This window comes from Drosophila bipectinata, chromosome 3L (assembly GCF_030179905.1).
Source record: "Drosophila bipectinata strain 14024-0381.07 chromosome 3L, DbipHiC1v2, whole genome shotgun sequence".
Lineage (NCBI taxonomy): Eukaryota > Metazoa > Arthropoda > Insecta > Diptera > Drosophilidae > Drosophila > Drosophila bipectinata.
In genome coordinates, this window is record NC_091738.1 from 2,237,037 (window position 1) to 2,262,073 (window position 25,037).

The 25,037-nt window shown below is 42.0% G+C and overlaps 1 protein-coding gene across 3 annotated transcripts; it reads right to left on the reverse strand.

Annotated features, from left to right (window-relative positions):
* Positions 1 to 191: 191 nt before the first annotated feature.
* Positions 192 to 23,783, reverse strand: knrl (knirps-like). Of its 3 annotated transcripts, none has more exons than XM_070280078.1 (4): positions 23,530 to 23,783; positions 20,655 to 20,728; positions 5,112 to 5,189; positions 194 to 3,151 (listed from the first exon to the last, which is right to left on the reverse strand). In XM_070280078.1, the coding sequence occupies exons 2-4, from the start codon at positions 20,679 to 20,681 to the stop codon at positions 1,235 to 1,237; spliced, it is 2,022 nt and encodes a 673-aa protein (XP_070136179.1). In that variant the 5' UTR covers positions 20,682 to 20,728; positions 23,530 to 23,783; the 3' UTR covers positions 194 to 1,234. The 3 variants fall into 3 exon arrangements, with proteins under 3 accessions (XP_070136178.1, XP_070136179.1, XP_017098456.2); XM_017242967.3 differs by having other exon boundaries at positions 22,688 to 23,782; XM_070280077.1 differs by lacking the exons at positions 20,655 to 20,728; positions 23,530 to 23,783 and adding an exon at positions 5,585 to 5,801 and having other exon boundaries at positions 192 to 3,151.
* Positions 23,784 to 25,037: the final 1,254 nt, after the last annotated feature.

Sequence of the window (25,037 nt, forward strand, 5' to 3'; positions counted from 1 at the left end):
AGCTGCTCGGCGCTCCGAGTGCACGAGGAGAGATACATTTTATGCGACACATTTATCCAGCAGATGCTTTTTATTGATTGCCATCTGGGCATCGGGCGAAGCTGCACCGCAGGAGTCTGAGAAATCAGCTTTCTCCGGCTATCCAGATTCGTGGATTGTCGACCGTACCAAACCCAATCAATAAAATAAACTCTTGTTCATCTAAATATTTATTTGTATTTATTTGTGGTGATAGCAATAATAATTTTCTCGATCATCAATTCGACTGATTTGCATACCAAATCATCACACGAAAAGGAAAATACTTATGCAACATTAATATTAATAATTTATGCTATTTGCTATACAACTTTGTGTGTGCTTTGCTTTTCTACATGGTATTATACTTTTAGATGTAAATCATTTTTAATTTGTAAATTTAAAAATTTGCTAATTGTGACTAAAAACTCGAGCGTACCTCAAAACGAGTAGAATTACACAAAAATTTGTCTATCGTATTAAATGTTTATTAAACTAACAAATACTCTTGGATGGGGGGGGACTGGAAATGTCTAAATAATAGCTAATCATTTACCTTTATACGTTATATATGGTTTATAGCTTAGAAGAAAACGAAACTTAAAAACTACAAATTCCACTACGATATTATTATGCATACACGATACAGATAAGCTGCCCTTTTTGCATATTTTGCTACAGTTTCTATTTTTTTTTTGTATTTATCATTTGTTTAGATTTTCAATTTTTTTTTTGTGGATTTTGATTTTTCTTTTTTAATTCTTGCCGCTTTTGTGTTCAGCGGGGCAACCGAAAAATTTGTTTATAATTCAGTGAATAAAATTATTCAAAACATAACATTTTTGTTTGTTATAGTTTTTGGGGTCTCCGCCGCCGAGTATGCAAATGGAGCGTTTCGGGGGCCGATCGACTTTTGCATATTTTGGCAATTTGGTTAGTTGTTTTAAACGATGTGATAACATCTAGCCAAAACGGCACGAACTCGTATTTAGCGCTTGTTAATCAGAGTCTGAAGCTGCTGCCCCCACGAGTCCATTTCATTTCTCGTATTATTTATATAACTCACATGCGTTTATTGTTTTCCCTACGTATACATATATTTTGTTTGTTTTTATTATGCTTGATATCTGTGTGTTTTTGGTGCTTTCCTAGCGGGGGATCATCGATCTTCAGTGTCTGATAACTCTGTCATTATTTGGAAATGGGGCTTGTGTGCTTAGACCTTTGTGGTCAGGTCCAGGGCCGTGGAGGTTGCCACCTTGACGGGAGCCTCCAGTCGCAGACGCTTACCGTTTTCACTGGACGCCTCTATTAGCTCGTCCAGCTTCCTTTTGATCGTCTCACTGGCCTCACTGTCGCTTAAGATGCTATTGTTATTATTATTGTTATTGTTGTTGTTGTTGCTGATACTGTTGTTGTTGTTGTTTTTCGAGGGTTTCTCAATGCTGGTCTTTACTGTCTCCGAAGTGCTGTTGTCCTCTTCCTGTGGCTCTTCTGGCTCGATATCTTCTCGTTCCTCATCATCATCCTCCTCCTCCTCAGTGGTCACCTTGAGGTCCTCCTCTTCTTCATCATCGTGGGGTGTATCTGGTACTTTTTCCCCATCACTGGAGATCTCTGGCTCCGGTTCGATGTCGGGGCTACTACTTTGGCTGCTCACCGAGCTGCCAGTGGTCTTCATGCTCAGATCAATGGGGTTGTCCTGCCCTGAACTGGAGTTCTCGTTGGAGCCTCTGACCTGAGCTTCCTGGCGGTGAGCAGGTGAGTGCGGCGGTGTCATGGAGACCACCAGATCCTCCTCCTCCTCATCGTGCTCGTCCTCCTCTCCGTCGACAATGTCCTCCACCCTGCCTCCTTCGCAATCGTCCTCTTCCACCTGACCGTTACTCTGTCTGCTTTTCACGCGCTCTCTGCCACTCTCGGAGTTCGGTGTGACCAGAGCGGAGATCGAGTAGTCCTGCTTGGAGTGAGGCGGCAGCTTGGTGGTTGCCACCGGAGGTGGTGGACTCTGTTGCTGCGATTTCAGAACGGCGTCCAGATAGAACCGCTTGGTGATCTCGTCGGCGGTGCCTCCATTGCTCAGTAGATGGTTGTTGTTGTTGGCGTGGTTGCTTGGACTCTTGGGTGGTGCGGAGTGATCATCCTCCTTGTGGTGGTGCTGGTGCTGGTTGTGGTTGGCAAAGGGGGATGCGCCGGGAGCGAATCGCTGGCCAGCGCCACTGGAGTTGAAGAGATGCTGCACCGCCGCGGCAGCCACAGCTGCCTGTTGTTGCTCCGGGGTGGGCTTCAGCAGACCCTGGTGGTGCGAGTACAAGGCGGGGTGGTAGCCGGGGAAGAGAAGGTGCGAGGGCGGCAGGAACGCGGGTGGTGGCATCACGGGCATGGAAGTTAGTCCGGGGAAAGGAAGCGGCAGGAAGGGCGCCAGGTCTTTGCGCAATTGTGGAGGCCTTCCCGGCACTGCACCGCCGCTCGACTGACTGCCATCGGCACCACCGGCAGGTCCTCCACCTCCGGATCCGGATTTTCCGCCAAGGTGCAGCAGTGGATTCCCTCGCACTGAACTTACCTCCACGGAACTGTCCGAGTTGTGGGAGTCGGGGGAACTTACGGAGGGCGAGGCCACCACAGGATGTTTTAGGGCCCCATACTCCCCGCTGCTCTCCAGTCCTAGCATCATTAGCTCCTCCTTGCTGCGCACTGCCCCTCCGGCAGTAGCCGCCGCATAGAGACCCGGATAGCCCCCGGCATGTCCCAGCATGCCCAGAGCCGCCGCCGCAGCTGCCGGTGGGGGAACACCCGGCATGCCCTTGACCCCGTTGGGAAGTCCCCCGCCTCCGCCTCCGCCACCGCCAGATCCTCCGGGAACTCCGCCACCTCCGCCCTGCTGGCTGTTGTGGTGCGCCGCCATCGCCGCCACCGCCTGCTGCTGTTGCTCCTGCAGGAGGCAGTGGATCTTGAACCAGTTGGAGCGCCTGCCGTAGCGGGAGCCGCTCTTGGACATCCCCACCATGAGGCACTTCTTCAGGCGGCAGGCCTTGCAGGCGGTGCGGTTCTTCTTGTTGATGATGCACTCGCCGTTGTTCTTGCAGTCCGAGATGGACGACAGGTTGTTGTACGAGCGACCGAAGAAGGACTACAAATAAAGGGAATATATGATTAATGAGTGGGTTATATGAGGGATAGGAGGGTCGATAAATAAAAGATAATACTAAGAGGGGTACATGGCGCCTTCGCAAGCGAACCATTCATTGTTTAAAGAAAACAAACCTCTTCAGCACCTTCCCTGTTTGATTCCAGCCCATGATGTCATTCAATAAAACGTTTTCAGTGCTCAACAATAATATCTCATTAAATTTTTGTGATGATTCATCAATTGTCTGTTGGGGACTGAGACCGAGACCTCTTTAAACGGTCTACCAAAAATCCAAAAAATAAAAGATTCCAAAAAAGCGACGAGGGAAGAAATAAACCAAATCGACATGCACAAGCGGCAACCACCTACACCTTCGGCACCACCGGGTATACGGCATTAACCGTTGGCTGGGGCACCACAATCAATTGCAACAAAGCAAACAAACAATTTAATTCAATGCGGAGGAGCCATGAAAAGCTGAGAGCCCAAAAAGCTGAGAAAGAAACCAAAAAAAAAAGCACAGACTGAGACCGGGACGCAGACGGACAGCAACATGTTGCTGCTGCAGTTGCTGCTGCTGATGCTGCATGTTGCAAAGGTTATGGCTGTGCAACACTTATGCCAAGTTGCAATGTTGGCAGTAAATCACCAACGCTTCACGGCCTGCCCGCCTGCCTGGCTTTGCAATCAACCAAAAGGGACAGACTGGCTAAATGACTGACTGAATGGATGCACTTGGAGAAAAATGTGGGTAAAGTTAAAGATAATTGCTATTTAAGAAAGAAAGTCTTTCTTCCCCCGTTCCAAGGACCCTCTTAAAATTAGATATGGAAAAATATTTCAGTAGATTTTCTACTTAGTTTTGGAAGTACTTTTCTGTGCCAAATCGTACTGATTTTTCTCCCAGTGCCACTGCCTGACTTTCAGTCTGTTTGTCAGCATTCAGAGACGTCGTTTTGTGATCGTAGGTGGAGCTTTTGAATGGAAGAAACACCGGTGCTGATGCTGACGACGAAGCGCAAAATTGAACTGAAGTCGAAACCGAAACAGAAAATACAAAAAAATAAAAAAAAGAAGCAGAAACAATGCGAAAATCCACTTTTAAGGTTAATTGGGCATCAAGATTACTGGGTCGGAAATGGAAATGGAAACGGAGGATTTCAGCCCCGTTCTGCTTCTTTTTTTGTGTCTTATTCGTTTTCAAGTTTTCAGTTTCGTTTCAAGAAGCGACCGAGTGACGGACACGCGGACAGACGGACAACTATTTACAAGCAATTTTGTGCATCGAGGCAGATTCACTTTTGTTTGTTTGTTTTCCAGCTTGGGCCTCCACTTCTTGTGGGCGTTAAATTAGCCAAGCGAGGCCCACGCCATTGCGAACGAGGCCCAAGCACAAATCAAATAACGCTGACCCACAAATTGTACGTTAGTTGACCTTTTCTCCTTGGCGTGGGCAAAAAAAAATAAACTAAACACAAATAGCGACAACGATAAATAAAAAAAAAAATAAAACTAAAGTCCCTCGACTGAACTCGAAATCGAAGCGAAACGAACAAAAAATGATCATCCCACCATTAAAGGAGCATTCGTATTTAAATCAATTATTTGTGGGGCGCTTTGTTTAACTTTGACCTTAGCCTGGGGCATCCATTTGTTGCCAGCAACTCCTGCTCCTCCACTCCCCTCTGCCACTTTTATGATGAACTCAACATTCCAGTTTGCCGGAGAGAATGGCCTCATAACTTTTTTTTTTCAGCTTAGTATTTGCCTCACGAAGGCGGTGAATTCGATTTATTGAAATCGATTGAAGCGATTGATACGAGAAACGCTGTGGCATTAAGGAATATCTAAGTTGGCGCAAGAGTTTGGGAAATATTAACTTCGTTTAAGCGAAGCAAGTGGGGCCTTAAATAACTAGTCTTTAAAATAATTAATCCTTATTTTCTAGAACTAAACTCACCTTACAACCCTCACATGTGAAGGCTCCAAAATGGAAACCAGCCGCCGGCTCTCCACACACCTTGCAAGTCTGATTCATCTGCAAATAAACAAGAACACAGAAGGCATGAGAATATGGTATTATATAAGTATTATATTAGATGACTTTATAATTTCTGTACAAAATTTACTCGGTTCTAGACTTATGTTTGTAATATAAAGTCATCTGTATATCTAAAGTCGTCTAAAGTCATCAAATCTACATCTATAAAGTTGATTTGTAAGAATTTATGTGGTTTGTTTGGCATTGGCAGCAGTGAGCCCATTTAAGGATAAGCTTGGCCTCAGATTTTGAATTTCGAATTTTAATGTTGACCATTTGCATTAGTATTTCGAACTATTTTTGTTGCTCTGAAAGATGTCATGTCACTCAATATCAGGCTCATACTGGAATGCAAGACGCAGGAATGAATCAGATATAAATGCTCGATGTACCTGTATTATTTCATCAGTAAGTTCATCAGCATTTTGTTGCTGGATTTGTTCTTCGGTTCTTTTGGATCTTCTATTTCGCATTTTTCGAGATCTAATTGTATCACGGCTCAAATTACACCCTTTGCGTTTTCTTGGCATTGCTCAAAAGACTTATAAATATAATTAAAGTATTTACTTAAAGATGAAGGTATTTTGCCCCAGTTTAAATTGAGTTAGAATGCTATGGTAGCGTGATTTGTTAGGAGGTAGGAACTCACTTTATATGCGATTTTTGGTGGATTCTCAGACCTACTCAATACGCTCACAAAAGCCGTTTCGGAGGAGTATTGTAACAAAAATTGTGATACGAAAATTGTATATATAAGATTTTAGAGATTCTCTAGCCCCTTAAGTTCAGTGCCAGTGCCTCCCCCTTTAATCCAGCAATGGCACCAGACTCCTAGACTTAAAACTAAGGCAATAAATTCATAAAATTTCAATTAAAAGCAACAGCAAATCATGACACGAGCATCTAGAGCTCTCCATCGCTGGCAAAACCCCCAGAGAGTCTGGGGAATAATCCAGTACCATTCCATTCCAATTGCAGCCGCCAGCGAAATTCACACGTATTAAAAATTAAAATGCAAACATAGTTTGTCATATCGCGGAATTGGTATCAACGAGGTACAAAAAAAAACGCAAAAGAGCACGAACGACGACAAATGGAAATGGGAAACAGGCCAGGCCGGGGCGAGCCAAGCCGGGCCCAAAGGAGAGCCCCCAATGCTGCTGGCCTGGCCAAGAAACAAACGGACCCGACCATGAACTATCTCCCTCCCGGCCGGCCAAGACTCCTCACTGGCTGAGGTCCGTAATAAAATATGAAGATGGAATCAAATGAAAAATTGCCTCAGAGCACACACACTCGCAGACACTCGCTGAGCAAACAAGAAACATTTGCATTTATATGGCAAACCCTGTAAACTCCTATCCTGCACCCTGTCCCCATGCCACATTCCCCATGCCGCATGCCCCCAAAATAGGCGCAACTTGTAGCTGAGGGAATATTTGTTTATTTATTGCGAGCGAAATGTTTATCAACAAATTGCCATCAATTGTTGTTTTTTGTGCGCCCGACCAGGAGTTGGCTTTTGGTCTCTAAGCCTCTAAGCCTTGGCCTGTCAGGTTGGCAAGCGGCGGGGAAATTGCGTTTTTCCAATTGCCACTTGTAGCAGGAACTGGAGCAAAAACTCCAATGACACGCGCACATGCAAAGAGGGGTACACTTTGGGGTTCTACAAAAAGGGGGGCAACCATGTCATGCGACTGATCGTGGGAGACTTAACGCAATTTTTTGGGGGATTAAAGGAAATACTATCCTATTACTTGTAAGGCTTAGATCTTAGTTTAGCACCGGTTTCTCCATAAAAAGACTTATATTTTCTTATAAATAAAGCACAAGTATCTAATAACTCACAACACCTATAAGAATTTCAATTTAAAGAAACCCTCAAAGTCTTAAAAAACCTCCTTAAACTTGAAAATAAATTAGACCTTTAAGCAATTGAAAAACGTTAAAAATATATCAAAACAAGTGGAAATTGGTTGGCCAACCAGAAGCCCAAAAACTCGAGGCACAGATGGGCACTTTTTCCCGCTAGCCTTTGTTATGTTTTATAGCTCCAATTGGCCCACGGCCGATTCTTGGCCATAATTCTTGCGGGCCACAAACAATTTGGCACTTTACAAAGTAGGAGAAAGCACTCTCAACACATTCACTTTTCAGGTCCCTCGACTCCTCGCGGACAATCCAATTCCAATAAGCAAATCCCCCAGGGTGGTGGCGGTGGGGGTAGTAGCAGTAGGTCTTATAAGAATGCCATGCCAATTGGCTTAGTTCGTTCAGGCCGGGTTCCTTATTTTCCTGTAGTAGGTGCCTTGTTTGGCTGTAAAACATGCTAATCTGATTTCGTGTTATGTGTTGAGTTGGAGGTGAGTTTTGGCCCGGCTTTTGGGTCTCTGGGCCTCTCGGCATTCGGCACTCGGCCTCTGAGTAGGAAATAAATTTCCTACGTTTAGGTTTCATAAAGCGTCGTCAGGTCGGATCGGTGGTGGGGTTTTGTTGTTGTTATTATTGTTGCCGTTTGTTACTGACTGCCTTGCTGGCTGGCCGACTGGATGGCTGTCTGCCTGCCTGGCTGCCTGGGATTAATCGACAAATAAAAATCACATAAAATAAATTAAAAATTATGAGTTTCAAGTTTCAACAACCTGTGGATTGGCAGCAGATTTAGTTTGATTTTAAATCACATCGAGACAGGCAGAGAGTGTGGGCCAGCCAGCGATTCAGGGCCCAAAACACGTTGCAGATGAGCGACGCCGTGAAATTTATGCAGACAATGTGCAATATTAAAAAGCCATAAACATTTATTTTACAACAGACAAGCGACACATTCTAACCGCCAGCCACTGAGCTCTCCCCTCGCTGACTGAATCTCTATACGGGTTAACTGGCCAAGATCTCTTGTCTATACGTCTATACTAATTTTTTCCAACAGATCCAATCAAGAGTACTCCAACAGAACTTGTTGAATGTCATGTTAAGCTCGGTCTTAGACTTTGATTTGTGAGTTCACTTTAATTTGGCTAATAAAAGCGAAATCTTGCTAGTAAGGGGGCTGCTTTAAAAGTTTTCCTAATCTATATTATAACTTCCAGTTCCTGTTCAATCAGCCCTCTCAAAACCTGTTTCCAATTTTAATTCTCAAGGAAAATTAAACGTTTATTTGATATCTTGCCCAAAAAGCGCTCAACAAAAAGATTTAAAGACACAATTAGATTGGCCATTAAGTGAAAGTGTTATAAATTAGATACCAGTTCAACACAATTTTTAATTAAATATGCACAAATATAAATAACTTGTCTTTGTCATACTATGTATTTGTTTTTTTTCTTCAAAACCATTTTGTACGACTAGCTATGTTATTGATGGCATGCGAATATTGATGAGTTTTTTCGACTGCACAGAGCCAATTTATTATAATTAGTTGGTATATTTTCCAAAAATAAAAGTTCCCCCATTTCGGCAGAAGTGCAACAAGTTGATTTCAAGACAAATAGACGTCTGAAATAAAAAAAATAACCATAAATACCCGCAAAACTTCACCAGTCATCATCCACAATAGTGGATGCTGTTGATTTTGTATGTGATTAATTATGGCGATTGCTGTTCTGTTTGTTGTTTGATGTTGTTTGGTTGTTAACCTTAACGCGCAGCAAAAATAGCAAGTAGAATTTATAATTTTTCATACCCCGATGATGCAATGAAAAAATATTATATATACATAATAATAAGATGCTTTGTTATATGGCTTATTAAGCTCACCATCGCACAGAAGAGGCACCGAGCAAAAAAAAAATTAAATAAAATTATTAAAATTCATTTAAGGCACGTTTACTCCAGTTTCGAGCTTGGGTTGCCTCGCTCGGAGCTGTTAAGAGCTAAGTGCCATTAAGACCAAGTCCAAACTCGGTTTTAGTTTCTGTTTATTTTCAGTTTTTTTTTTGCTGCTGCTAGTGCTTCTTTTTGGCAGGCAAAAAAATTTGAAAAAAATTATGATAATTGCCTGACCTTGACTGGCGTGTACTAATACTAATTCAAATTTGCACATCCCCCACACCACCCTCTCCTCTGCCCCCTTCGTTGGCCAGTTCGAGCCACAACATTGTTCGCATGCAATTATAAAAAAGCGCAGGCAAGAGGCAAAAACATAATTTAATTAAAATGAAATCATGCACAAAGCAATTGCCTCGCTTTGTTCATTGTGCGCCACAGCAAATTGTTCTAGTTTTTTAAGTTTTTTTCGCCTTTTTTTTTTACTATTTTTGTTTTTTATTCATGACTCGTCGACAATGAAGAAGAAGACAGTGTTGCTGCTGCCTTGTGGCGCATTGATGAGCGGATAAAAATGTAAAAAACAAACGCCTGTTCGGTGCGATTAGCTAAACTCGGCTTAAACAGACTGCACCTACAAGCCAGACTTAAACAGTAGTTAGTACAGGTCGTGCCGTCGGAATTCCTATTAACATTTTACTTTTCTAAATTATCAGACTAAAACTTAATAGAGCCCGGCAACTACTACTGCTCATTTAGACAACTAACGAAACCCTCCGGCTATATGGTTTTCATTTTATTTGAATTTTGCATAGCATTATAATCTTTGACATTAATAGATCTACAGAAGTTTTACACCGCGTTTTAATGAGTAGTTAAAATTTTATAATAATTATGAATATCCGTCATCTGTTGTGGACATTTATTTAACATTTAAGACTATTCCTTAAAATATAGACAATATATTTTCTATTTTGTCTCTTCTTACATAGAACTTAGAATTTTTGTAAGCCATTTCGTATGGCGAAAAAATGATCTAGTCTGTGAGACTATTCCTAACCCTCCAGCTAATCGGATGAGATGAGTCATGTCGGCATTGCAAACTCGTTTATTCCCAAGAAGAGGAGTGGAATTTGTCAAAATGGTTATATCGCATGTTTGATATGTTTTCTGGCTTTCTTTTTGAATTTTTTCTCTTGAGCCTAGCCGAGAGTCAGCTGCATTTCTTTTGCTTTTCCTGCCGCAGCACTCCTCTTTGCTTAGTCACGCGGCCTTTATGCTTAGGCAATTTGTCAAAAAAATAACACACAACAAATTTTACACACATTTTCTAGGGGCCCTGCCCTTCGAGACCCCTCAGGGGAGTGATCAATCATAGGAAATCTTTCAGTTTTGCGTTTGTCCATTGCGTGCGGAATTATTCGCAGTCGGGCAGTGAGAATTTATTTTTTTGGCTGGCTGGCTTTTTGCAGGGGTTTGTCTTTTCTGGCGGACAACAACAGGCTATTTTTAAGCTCAAAAGTATTATTTGGTATTTCGAGATAGTGTAAGTGTTGCCCAATATTTTACCCCCGACGAAAATTTAATTTAATGATTGATTTATGCTTTGTTTGACAATCACTGAATGGCCAATGAAAACGCCCTTATTTTGTTCCACTATTTTCTCCCTTTTTTGTGCAAAACTGTTGGCCGCATGGCGGTAATTTTTAGTGGGGTCCCAGCAGCCCTGGAAAGTCAATCCATCATCGTTTATCGCTTGCTTGGCTAGGCTTCGAGCTCGAGTTCGAGTTTCGAGTTCGTTGCTTAAGTCTTTCGTTTTGATTTTCGTACTTAGCTAATTGTTGTCGTTGTCGCTGTCGTCGTCGCTGTTTGCTGTCTTAAGCTACATAAAACCCAAAGTCAAACACTATAATTATGAACTGTGATGATCATGCTGCTGCAGATGATGATTATCGCGATGATGAAAAGTGCTTAGCAGGGTTTGCAACTCTGAAGCATCTCATAGCTGCTGCCGTCTTGGCCTGGCCCCAGACTCTGTTTCTGTTACTGTTGCAGCTCTGAAACTCTTCAAGCTGTCAAGCAGGAAACGTTTGGATTTATAATGCTCGTCGTTGTCCCGCCCCTCTTCACCAGCCAGCTACCCCTTTTGGCCTAGCCTGGTCTCGGTCTCGGTCTCGTCTCTCTGTTTGTCATTATAATTAATTTGTAACTATTTTTATGAGCTCATGTGAAATTTAAATTGTATTCTACAGCAGGCAGCCGCGTCGTTGTCTTTCTCTTTCTCTGCTGCCATCGACGAGCAGCTTTCAGCGCCCAAGTGCCAAGTGTTTGTGCAATTTCCGTTTAAAATTTGAAATCTTCCGACAAAAATAGTACAAATTATGCTGAAAAATTGACAGGAAAACGTCAAGTGGGAGAGGCTGGTCCATAGGAGCAAAACAAAGGTAGAGGTTTGCATTTTCCTGAGAACTTTGTAAGCAATTTGCAGTGTTCAAGTTGAAAATGGAAATATTTGTACAATAATTTTTTGTGGATTGTATGGGTTAGGATCTATGGAGGATGTGAGAGACACTATAATATTAGAATTGTTTATGATGGTATAAATATTAATATTACTTTTGATATACTCCCTATATTATCATTTGTGTCTCCTAGCAAGTAAGCTAACATATCCCATATTAGAGTATCCACAATTCCCGTATCATTCTAACATCTTTTTGCCATTTTTCTTGTTATGCAAATGCGTACAAAATGTGCGAGGTTTTCTTCTGTTTCCGAGACTCGAATGCAATGCTCAATGTGGCTGCAGTTCCCCCCAGTTGCTGCTGCCATTGATGTTGCTTTGGCTTTGGCTCAGTTGTTGGCTGGCAGCCACACGTTCACCGATAGCTGTGGCATTTGTTACAATTTTAAATGTTAGCTTAGGCAAAAGCGAGGCAACGGCAAACTAACAAACTTGTGCCAATTGTTGCTTACAAGTGTTTGACTTGACATTTCGGCGTGCGCGTCTTTACGGAATTGGCTCCATACACATACACATATTAGCCATATATGTTTGCCCATAGAAACTTGCTACATTTGAGCCAGAGCTAGAGCTAAGCTGTAGAGCTGTAGCTGGAGGTGGACTCTTTTTTTCGAGGTGTACTCGTATCGATCGTTGCAATTGACAGCCCAAGCCGCAGGTGAAATGTTCAACGAAATTAATCACAAAGGCCAGAGAGCTTGGCTAACAAATTAGTAAGCGCTTCGAAAATTGCATTTTTAGTTGGCAGTTTTTTTCTGTTGTGCTTTTTTGGCTGCAGTGATTTGGCATAAAATGCTGTCAGTTCGATTCAGTGAGCAATTCGAACTGCACCAGATGCCAATGACTTCACTTGACGTATGCGAATCGAAAAACCAGTGCAGATATAACTTTGGAAATAAATCTTGTGCTCAGCATGGCAGGCAGACAATTCAGACAAATAGAGGATGCGACAAAATGAATGGATTGCACCATGAATGGCTGAGCGGATGAATGGTTGGTTGGATGGATAGATTGCTGACTTGGTTGTCTGAAAATTGTCAGCCTGCTTGGGCTTAGCCTGGCCTTGAATGCCTCCTAAGTTGAGTTACACACAGCCACCAACAAGTATAACTTTTGGCTGTAAAGTGTTGGAATTCTTACTTTTGAGAAGTCCAATATTTTGACACTCGGGTAATACAAGCAGCAACTTTTACAAGTTATGTGTGTTTTGGGCAAAGTATGTTTGTAATATTTTAGTGAAGGAATGTGTCATTAGGTAGACTCATTTCTCTTAATGTCTTATTGGATCTGGCCATAACCATTTAGTGTTGAATGCCAGTTACCATAAATTCAATGTCATGTCTCTTTCTTTCCTGTAAAATCAAACCATTGCGGCCTGATGAACTTCTTCCCACGGTTTTTGATCGCCTCGACCGAAAGCCAACAAAGCAATCCTCAAAGCCAAACTTCATTTTAATTAGTAGACATTTTCGCATTACGTATACGCCATATCTGACAGAGGCCACCCTTCTCCCACACCCACAGCGGTGCCCCCTTTTCGGCCGTGTGGCTGTGTGTCCGTGTGCGGTGGGGCCATAAAAGCCGAACAAAATTATAACAGCCAACTTGCAAAACATTTACACCAGCCCACCAAGCAACATCCAGCGGGTGCAGAATGGAGGTGGATTTTAGGCGGTGGCGGTGGCAGGCAGGCAGCCTTCCAGCCAAGCAACCGCTTTCTTTGCCTCTAAGAAAAATGATTCATGAAAGAGGCCCGAGACTCCTGCTGTGGTGCTTCGGTGGCTCAGCTCAGTGGTATGCTTGACTTTGGCTGGTGTGGCTGGCTGGCTAGCTGGCTGGTTGGCTGGTGGTTTTTGGCCGAAAACGTCTCGACGCCGGGCAGACTATTAACTTTGAAAGTTGTTTAAACAGGCGAGCAGCCAAGAGGCGAACCTCCACCTTCTATTTCTTTATTTTTCCCCTCCAGTTGCTCTTGCTTTTGCATTGGAAGCTCCTCTTTGTCGTCGTGGTTGCTTGTCTACACCAGCTGCCTGGTGCCTGCTACATGCTGCAAGTTGCTAGTTGCTAGTTGCTAGCTGCTCCTTTACCTTGCAGCCAGTGTCATCGGCGTCGCGGCTCGTGGGAATTGGATCATTAGAAGCCGGCAAAAGGCGAAGGCGAAGGCAGAAGCAGAAGTTGGTCAAATGCGGCACTTGGAGAAATTTTTGAGTGAACTGTTGTAAGAAACTAGGAAGAAACTTTTCAGGACTCCTCTGAATTAGTTTTATTTAAAAAGAGCTTTATAGGGAATTATGAAACGGATATATTTCTCATTCTGATTCTGATGACAAGAACTGAATTTAAGTTTTCTCTTTTTTTCTTATATTTCTTAGTAAAAGATCTATCTTTTAAGTTCAAATTTTTTGAAAGTTTACTGTCTCTCAGTGGAGCATTCAGATGTTTTTCGGAATTTGGTTTCGATCCCTGCCTTGGCAACACATTGGACAGTTTTGCATGTGTTTTGTTGCAAGCCTGGGTCGCTTTGTGGCAGAGTTGCCACCGTTTCTTGTTGAAAAGAGGCGCGATAAGTAAATGTGTCCGCTGCTCCCTGTCGCTGGCTTTTTCTTTCGTTTTATTTGCACTTGCGCAGCCAGCAATTCTTTCCCGATTTTTTGTTTGTCTTATTTTATTTTTTTGTTTAGTTTTTTTTTTAGTCTTGTGTTGGTTCAAGCTTCTATTTCTTTGTATGCGATTTATTTGTTTGTTGTCTCGTTGTTATCTGAGTAAGCTTTGGTTCAGTCGCTGTGGCCTAGGTATTTTTTTTCTTTGATTTTTCCCAACTCTTCCGATGCTGTGGCTGTTGGTTTTCCCGTGTTGCATCTAGCTGGATTTCGGGGGAGTCAAAAGTCAATTAAATAAGAGCAGTGCTCGGCGAAATGCTTGTACTTGTTGTTGGCAATGTTGCCCCAGCTGGCTATTGCTATATTGCTGCTACTGCCACTGCCACTGCTACTGCCTGTTGTGTTTTTTGCGAAACGAGCAATTTGTGCCTTGGCTATGCTATGTGGTTGACTGTTTTTATTTGGGGCTGGGGCCAGGAGGGCTCTATGGGAACCATTTCACCCGAAAAGCTGGCCAAGTTGAAAAGTGTTTGGTGGAAAAATTACTTTGGTGATTTATGAAATAGGTTCGCGGTAACCAAGCCAAGCTTTTTTTTCATTCTTAGGTGTCATCGCTGACGGGAGAATTTTTTGGGAAGTTGTTGAAATGTTGGGAGAAAACATAAGTGGAACACGAGAGTAAATTAGATATAGAGGCTTGTAAGTTAAGCTTGTCTTTTTAAGTTCGACCCAAATAATATTAAACGAAAAACCGCAGTCAATGAAATATACTATCCTACACCTAAAGCCAGAATAAATTTCCCTTTCAATTGATTCAAGATATTCCCAAAGCTCACATAACAAAAAGATGGTTTCACTTTCCATAAAACTATTAAGAAACCCAATGAATTAAAACTGAATTAACTTGCGGTCTGAGTTGACTTTGTGGGAATCGGAAAAAATAATAAAAAAGGCAATGGTGTTTTGGGGCAAAAAATGATCATTGGGCTCGCATTGTTGATGTTTACTTTTCGACTTCTGCGCAATCTCCGCTCAATGCCAGACCTCTCCCCCTAAATCGGCGATGATGCGGGGGAATCTCCGTCACGTGTGTGCAAAATAAAGTGGAAACAACAATGGCAGAGGTATTTGTTATTAGTAGTAGCCGAGTGCGCTTTAAAAATAAACAGCTAATACAACAATAGCCACAATTTGCTCAATCGAAACTGAAACTGAAGCTGAACCTCAAGCTGAGACTGGAGACCGAGTCTGGGAGGGATCCGAGCTTCGGAGATCTAATGTAAGCGGACATGCGGGCATGCAATGATCTTCGATATATGTGTATCTATTTGCCTATAGTATATGCAATTTATATAAATTTAATTCAATTTGCCGAGCTAAATTGTTTAGTTTCTCATTTTGCCAGCAGTCGTGCAGAGGTCGTTTATGGCATAGACTGAACTAAGGAGGGGGTGGCAGGGTTTCTGTTAATTTCATGATTGCGTCTTGGCTTAATGTGTAATGCCTTGACTCGAAAACAATTCTAACAATTTGGCAGCTCATTATGCGGTGCGCTGACTCGCTAACTCGCTTATTCGCCAAACCACGCCAACTTGCCTCCAATAAACGATGCACAACCTTGACCTTAAGCCAAATGAAAGATAAAACCACAGCACTAGCACCAGCACCAGCACCAGCTCTGCTATTATTTTTTATTATGGATTACAAACCGAAAATTATAACAATTTTGTTACGCTTCTTTGAGGAAAAGGGCCCCACCACCGCACCACACAATTCCCCCTGCAGTTATCTATCGTTATTAGGCGCCAAGTTATCAGCGTAATAAAGTGGCGGGGCAACCAGTTGGAACAGTTTTCTGTGTGGCGGCAAAGTGTTGAACTTGAAAACGAAAGCAAAAGCAGAGCGGGAAACGAGCCAAGTTTAGGGAAGTTGAAAGAGGTAATACTCTATAAGAGGACTTTTAAAGATATATAGTTTTAAACATTTTATAAATGTATATTTTAAACCTATTGAATCTGTCTTTTGATAACCTTAGCATCATCTTAAATAATAAAAATTATTATATTTTGAAATAAGATAAATCAAAAAGCATAAAGCACTTGAAGTCTTAAAATGAAACCCTGCCCCAACTTATCTCTAAGCCACGCGCTAATTTGAAAATAATGCTCCCCAATCATTTTCACATTTTTTCCTATTTCCAGGCACTCTTTTCACGATCAGCGTGTGGTGCAAGCGATAAAAACTTTTAGCACAGTATAGCCAGAAACTCCCCCCAATTCCAATTCCAAGCCCAAGCCCAATCCCAACCACAAGCCCCTCAGCCCCAGCCTTGTGGCTGGACGGTTAGAGGCCCTCCCACTTGTTGATTGTCTGTATAATTACATAATATTGCATAATTTTGCAAAAAGTACTCGGTCGCTGTGCTGGGTCTCTGGGATTTCTGCTCTGTTAGCTACGGGGAGCGAGTCTGGCGGAGACTTTGGATTTGGAGTCTTTGGGGTCTCATTATCGTCGGCTGACCGACGATCTTCTTCGTTTTCGCTTTCAGTATCAGTGCACAATGTAGTACTTAAATAATAGAAGTTTAATAGCGTTTTGTTTTGTGCCGGCCGCATTTGCAAGTCGTTAGTTTCTGCCGTGTCTGCTTGGCTGTTTTTTTTTTCTTTGGTCTACTAATGCATTCAGCTGTAGGATTTTTGTCAAGGTTATCCAGCCAGCTGGTTGGGGTCTGTGTTAGCGGATATAATGACATGATGCATACGGTGGAAGCCAAAGTCAGCATCAATTTCGGTTTTTGGCTCTGTTCTGTTGCGTTTCTTTTTGCTACGTACTTTTCGGGAGGAAGTTCAGTTTTAAGAGCGTTGTAATTGTGTATAGTTCGTTCAAGTTCGCTGCCTAAGTCATTTGGCAAGAGCCTAACGAACTCTGCAGAACTCTTTCGTTTTCTTTTTGCTTTTGGGCAATGCAATGTGCAATGTGTTCTCTCCCTAAGCCAACCAAGCCATCCACCTGGGCTATGGCTAATTTCGCTCATTAATCATCGAGCATCGGCGGCGGCGGCGGTGGGAGAAAATCGCTCTGGTCCCGTCCGCCGAAAACTGATTACATATGTACGGCCCACCAAATCAAAGTTGTGCCAAAAGGCTCACAACATGAAGTCATCTCATCTCATCTCTTTCTACTGGCCCGGTGAAATGTATCTGCAAACAAATGAAGTTGTCTGCCAGCCGGGCCAGGAATGCCTCTAGACCAGACTCTAGACCCGGCTAGTAAAGTCATCAAGTCGAGGATTCATCATTGATCTTTTGGCACTCAATCCTCCGCTCCGTCTGCTCACGAATTATAAATAGTGCAAATGCGTGCAGTGCATCATCATCATTAGTTTTCGGCCAAAAACCATGGCAATAGACTTGTCTAAAGTCGTAGCTTAACCCAGCTCATGTTGCCCTACAACTTGTTCTACCAATTACATGTATGAGTGTGTGTCTATGCCTTTGGTTTCGTTTGCTAAATTGTTTCAATTTGTTTTGTGCCTGTGATAATTACTGCAAAAGAGTACTACACTAAGGCTATGGTATTTGAGACAAATATACCAGAAATTTCTATTAAAATAGGGACGAACTCTAAAATAGCTAAGCTAAAGAAATAGAAAGTATTTGAAAAGCCTTTCCCCGAGCCCTTTAATAAACATAAAAGAGTATCGCCAATTCCACTTCAACTGCATGCATCCTCCTCATCAAGTTCGTGTCCTAAGTCTTTCGTTTCGTTACGTTTTGCGCTTCCAGTCAGGCATTTTCTAATTGCAAGTTAATTTCTTGTTGCGAACATAAATTTAACATTCTAATTGAGTTATCAACCGCAACATGTACATATACACACCGCGAAAAAGCACAAAAAATAACAGACATGGATGCCGTGGTTTGGGTTGGAAAAACAAGTAGGAGAAGGAGATGCCGCCACCGGACAACTTTTACAGCTTCTCATCTCATCGTCCTCAAGCCGCGTTTGCGTTCGAGTTCGCTTTGGTTTCGGCTTTTGGCTCCCAAACTGGCTACGCATGTGAAAAATTGCCCACTACACATGCTGCCACTGTCCTCCGCTCCGCGTCAGCAGCTCCGGCAGCGTCTTCTGGCCGCTTTTCCGACCACAAAATTGCCAGCAAACAAACTATTGTACAACAAAAGCCGCCACAGTCCGGCGCTGGGTAAGTGCAGTAATTACATTTCGGTGTGTGTAACTTTTTGGGCTTTTGCTAATTTGCCTGCTGCTTCTGTTTTGTGTTTTTCTTATTTAGTTTTTGGGCATTTATAACTAATTTTTTTCCCCCATGCTACTTTTTCCAAGAGGCCAGAGAGGCCGCTAGGCTGCTGCTGCCGCTGCCGGGTTGAAAGAATTTTCCAACGTGGAAATATGCACTTTGGCATGGCATGAGCCTCTCGCAGCTCGTAATTAATTTACTTTGTGTGTTTGCCCGATGGCAGCCACAGGCAAAAGGAGCCACACAAACAAACCAAGAACGACACACGAAATATGAAAAAATCCATTACGCAAATGTTTATGACCAAAATGGTCAGTACTCGCAGTCAAAGCCGATGCTGTTGATGCTGCTGCAGTGGCAGCCTCTTCATCTGCTGCCAATGCAAATAGAAAAGATTTGCCAAAGCCCCCAGATGCGTGTGCCCCAAAACTGGGAAAACTGAAGCCGCATGGCAGAAGATGGGAACCGACTTTCAGCCCGGAGTCAAGTGTGTCCACTTCTTTGGCCAGCTTCTCTCACATACATCACAACATTGTAATGCATTTTCTCCCGGTCCCAGACCAGAACAGACCTGGCCAGGCTTGGTCCCGCCCCCCACAGCCTTCAAATGCTGCAAATTAGTTTTCTTTTTCTCCCAGCATCGTGTCATCAACGGGATTTCGGAGGCGTGATTGTATCGAAGGTCGTGGCAATATGGAGATGTTGCAAGAACATTAAAATGTTCGTACGTTTATGGCCAGCTAATGCAGGTTTGTGGGGAGGTGGCGGCGCCTGAAGTACTTATTAGAGAAAAACAATTGCTAGATATTAGCGGTTATTTATACAAAAATTCATAAACTTTTTGTTGTTAGAGGATACTTATTATTTGCTCTCATAATATTCAAATTTTATGGGTTCATACTAATCTAAAATATAATCCGATTCAGGCGGTAGTAACATGATACGTTTCTTTCTCATCTGTGTTAAATATTAATTGGAATTTATTATTATTGGTTTCTAATATCCATAAATGATTGTGCCATTCATTCAGTCTTTTTATGTTTTAAAGATTTTGCTTCTTTTTTCGCATATATAGTTTTTTAAATAGTTATTGGAAGATATTTCATTTATTTTTAATTAGCTAAAAGATGATATACATATGACATCAAGCTATATTTTCGGATTCTCGACCTAGTCCTTTCCAATGGAATTCCTCAGTCATTCCCAACCCGATTCATATTCATAAATTTATTAACTAATGCTACCAACTTGCCGCTCCGAGCCATCGTTAGCCATCCAAAAGTGGCCCAAATTCAAGCGGCGGTTGTGTGTGCTGTTGTTGCCTTCATTTTAATCAAACATTTAGTTTATCGTCTCACATTTCAACTAATTAACACTACGTTGGGACCGCCTCTTTGGCTGAGAAGAGATATTCGACTTGGTTTATGTTTTGCTGGCCTGCTGGCTGGCTGGCTGTTTTTTCGGCATTCGACTGATCGACTAAACGAAAATCAGCTTAAAATCATAAAAAACGCACTTAAATAAAATTTAATATTCAAATATTGACATTTAGTGCCATGTTAGCAGCAACTTAGGTGTTTTCTTCTCCATCTCTCGTCTCTCCACCAGGGGTCTTCGATATTTTTCAAGTCTCCCAAATACAATGGTCCAAAATTATGCATGTGGATTGCTCGGATAGACGACGCAATTCTCTTAGCATTAACTAATTGATCTGCATTAATTTTGAAGCGAGGCCCAGACAAAAGCCGGAGCAGGTGAAACACTTGACGTAGCTTGTATGTGTATTATGATTATTATGAATATTTTTATTTTCTTTCTTCGGTTTTGTTGTATTCTCTGCTATTAAAATTATGACATCATTTAAATATTTTCGCCGTTGTTAGCCAGATATTTGTGTAAACTGGTTTAGGCTACTCACAATTTTCGTCGCTCTTTCTGTCGCTGTTGTTGGGCAATTATGCATGCCCCCAAACCCCATAATTCATAAATTCATTCTGCGCGCCCATATTCGAAAATGCGGAAGCGCTTTGATTTGCTGATGCTTTTGGGGCCATATCATACATATCTTATCAATGCTGCCCACCAGCCAGCCAGCCAGCCAGCCGACCGACCTGCCAAAGATTCTCATCAACTTCTGTCCTCTTGTCGCATATGAAATTATTATTGTCATAAACTTTTTTATGGCTTTGCTCAATATTTAGCTCGTAAAATATTTATTTTTATTTCCCTGTATATGCTTATTGTTTTGTTTTATTGTGTTTTTCTGTCTGGCCATATCTTATTATAAAATCGGTATGAATTTTGAGATCGCTTACCGCATATGGATTATCCTGATTCATCATTATGGAAGTCGGGGAATCGCTGGGCGCCAAGTGCTCAACCGAATTGGCTGAAAAGGAATAAGTTAAAAAATTATTTAAGTTATGCGCTTTTTTTACTGATACTTTCTATGATCTACTTTCTCAAATTCTTATTATATTTTAAGTAAAATAAGTATCCCACATAAATTATGGTTTATCTATTCAAAAATTATATAAATTCTTATCTTCAATCTAAAACGTAAACCCACCGATTAAATCGATAGCTGGCAGTAAACTGATTGGAAGAATCGCTTAAAATCAGCTTGGCTTTCTGACATTTACCTTGGTGAATGCTAGCAGCTAATAATAATAATAATATAAATAATAATATCAATATTGCGATGCACTGCTTAGCTGCACCTACAAAACGAGCTAGGAAGACAATCGGATGGCTCACATCAGCTAGAACACCCAGAGAACCCCACAATCTTAAACTCTCGAGACTCTGAATTCTGGGTGAGTCACTCGGGGCCGGAGCCTCACTCCTGGGCAGAAGACCCACTTCCCACTCCACACTTCCTCCCCACAGTCTCCACGCCTCATGCCCCGCACAACGAGGTGGCATGTTAACTGACAACAGGTGTTTGCTGCTCGTTGTCCGCTTTGCGGCCTGCTTGCCACATTTGCATTTGATATTTTGTAAGCTTGTTTTGCTGCCTGCCGCTGTTAACGCTTTTGCACTAAATACTTTCACACTTTTGCAGCCTCCCAGCCCCTGCCGCTCCTGCTGTGCTCTCCTTTTGAGGCGATTGTTGTTTTCCGGCCTGGCATGGACCCCCTTAAGGATGTTCAAGTCAGCACACGACCTTGATGTGTTAATTTCCCAGTCAACTCTTGACAGTCATCAGTCCAGGTGCACTCAAAGAAAAGAGCTTCCTTAAAGGGTTGTCTTTCCAGAGACGGTGGGAAACTATGGATGGTGATACTTGGCTAAAAGACCTAATAGTATGTATTTTGTTTCTCCTTGTGTGTTGGCACTGGGATTGGCTTGGGCTGTGGTCTTGAAAGGGGCCAGCAAAAACAGTGCTTGGGAGGAAGATTGCCTGCCCCAGCTAACTAGAATAAGTGCACACTTGGCGGTTTGTAGAACATTGCAAACTTACAAGGCACTCGCCATTGAGTATATGGGCTCTGTCAATATTTGCGACACATGCAAAAGCAATCCAAGTTAGATTCTTTATTCTAGTTCAGGCGAGTCAGAAATGCACTTGCAGAAAAATTAGCTTAAAAGATGGAAGATTACTCTCTAGCTAAGTTTTAGTGGAAAATTTTCCAATCAAAGCCCATCTCCTATGTTTCATTTCGTTCAGTGTGGCTGGTGATGCCATTCCCATGGGTCTTAGCTGGTTTTCGAATTTTTGTAACAAATATTCTGGCAAATAAAGCTTTACACGCTATTTGCATTATAAAGCAAACATGTGCGGCGACTATATCTCTGCTGCCATCCCGCTCGCACTTGACTTACATTGATTCTGTTATATAGTCGTAAAGTTTATTTGCCCTGCCCTTGCTGTTGTTGTTGATCTAGCCATATTTTATGGCCACACTAAAAAGTGCACTGGTCAACAAAGCGCCGAGAGAAAACTTTCTCACAATCCGTGTGGTGTGGTGTTATGCCCCGTTCGACTCTAAACCCCGAGCTATATCTCCTAGACTTTCGTATAGACGGGTATATATTTTGGGTGTGTGTGTGGACTGGGTATATGGCTTGTATAATTAAATCATACAGACCGCGACAGTCGTAGACAGTTCGTCAGTTAGTCGGATTGTCAAGCTTTATCTGGCATCGCCATCTTCCTTTTGATTTTTTTGTTTTATGAATTCTTTTCGTTAATGAAATTCACATGTTCCCCGATCTCGAACCCCGATCATCGTCCCCATATCTCTCTCTATCCAGTTTTATGTTCGCATGATGATGAATGCCCCAAAGAAATCAACGAAAAGCGATCCCAAACGTTCGTTTCGTTTTCTGCAGCCTTTGAACTTACCTCCAAGCCACCAAGTTAATCCAATTTATTTGCTTGTGAATGCAGTTTCGAAATTGTTTCTAATTTTTTGCGCACTTTTGAATATCATTTAAGGTTGGCGTTTGCTAACATCATGAACTCTACGTTTTGTGTATTTTATTTTTTGTGGGCTATTATTTTTCGTTCACCTTGCGCCAATAAAACGTCACTTGAGCGTATAGAGTTGTTATTTTGTTTTTTTTTTCCTGTTGCTAAACTTGCACTTGACTTTTAGAACTTTGGGCGACCGTGAAGCATGTTTAAGGTGTATCTTTTGGGGCCTGTGTGTGAGCTTTGTTTTTCGTGGGCTTATCACATGTGAGCTAATATTTTGCTTTGTTGTTTTTATAATTAAAAATTTTGATAATTTCTAAAAAATTTGTTTTGGCTTTTTGCTTTAGTTTTCTATTTTTTGCCGCTTCCCCTGCTTTTTTCGCATAACTTGTGAGTGCTTTTTATAGAGTGAACACACCTTTGTGTGAGGGCACTCCTGGCCGCGCAAGCGCACTCGTTATACTTCGCTTTCTTTTACCGCCTTTTTTTAGAGGTCTATTTCACACTTTTAATAGGTTCAACCGAAGGGCTGTGCTCTTAACTTCCTCATATGTGGAATTTCTGGGATTTAATTTGAATTTTTGTTTGGGATGTGTGCCGATTTTTTAGCGGCGGTCAAAACAACGTAACCCCTGTGGAGACGTAAGACGTAACGGCGGCGGCAACAATCACACAGCGAGCGGCACAGCGGCGTGCGATCGAGCGTGCGAGCAAGAAGCGCGAGCTATCACTAAAGACTGATGTTAAGCGGTTCTGCAAAATGCTCAGACCTCAAGCCGGAGACTCAGATGCTTTGCTTTGCAATATCACATCCGACGAACGACGAGCAGCAGCAGCAGCAACAACACCAACAGCAACAGCAGCAGCAGAAGCAGAAGGCAGCGGAAAAAACAGCGCTCGGTAGCCAACTGAGCACTGAGACTTCGGCTGCTACCAGACCAGAGACTCTGAGGCAAGCAGCCAACAACAACAAAGCCAAAGATGATACTACTATAAACAAAAACTACAAACTGGTCGCCTCGCCGTCCAAGAAGCAGAAACAAAAACAAAAGACTGCAAAAGCGACAAACTCGAGTTCGTCGGAGCGAGTAAGTCACTCTGAGTAGTGGTCTGTCTCAGTGTGTGTGAGGAAGAAGACGATTTCGGTTCTCTCTAACGGTTGATACACGAACTCATCCCCCGATGAGAGCCAGGCTTAAAAGAGAGGCTTTTCGAGTGCGATTTCCTGTCTGTGTGAGCCATTATTTGAGTGATGTTAATTTAACAGCAGCCGGCAGTTGTTGAGTTTAAATGGGAAGTCCGGGTAGAAGTTTTGAGTGGATGTTTTTTTCGAATAATTTGTGAAAATAATTCAACCCTATATCAATAGATTTATATATGAGTAGTAAATGATTCTCCTGATGATTTTATAAGCTAAAATTTATAAAAGTATAAGTCGTTTTAAAGAACAAGAGACCTTTTGAGTCCCGGTACATTTTTGATTGATTAAATAAGAAAAGAAATTCGTAGGAAATCAATGAAGTTAATTTTGAACTAAAAACTAAATAAAATAAATATTCTCAATAAAAAGATGGAAGATTTGTTTAAAATTTGTCAAGTACCATATATCTCCGTTTTATTAATCTATAGGATAATATATGTATTGGTTCTATTGACATCTCCCTCTAAATCTTTTCCTTCTTTAAAATATAATTGATTGTAAACATTTTTAAATAAATTATTGTATAACCTAATTTACTTTCCGAATTATAACCATGTTTAAACTAATTTCATATGCTGAAATTGTTTTCTGTTCTAAGTGCATATTTCCTTTTATATTTTCGTCATTATTGTAATATATTATAATTTACTTTTTAAGAAATAAAACTGTAAAATGAATATTATTTAGTTCTTGGGGTGCTATATTTCCCTATATTCGAAATTGCACTCATTTATTGACTTGCTCTCTCACCATTTTGTGTGGTTTCACTCGCGGTGCACACACACCAATGCCAGACGAATATCTACTCGAATTCGTTACCACATTTGATTGGCTCGATTAACACAATCGGAGCACCGTTATAACCAGTAAGCCAACTCACTCGAGAGCGTTAGGAGAGGTTTGAGCCGCTGAGCGGACCGCAGCCCTCACTCACACTGACTCAAAACTCGTTCGAACCAGCCGTCGTCGGCTGTTATAGATAACCGAGCGATCCCGTTTTCCGTGGGCGCAAACGAGACCAGGCTATATCGCCGTCGCCTATATATCGGGGGACTATATACCGGGCCATATATGTTC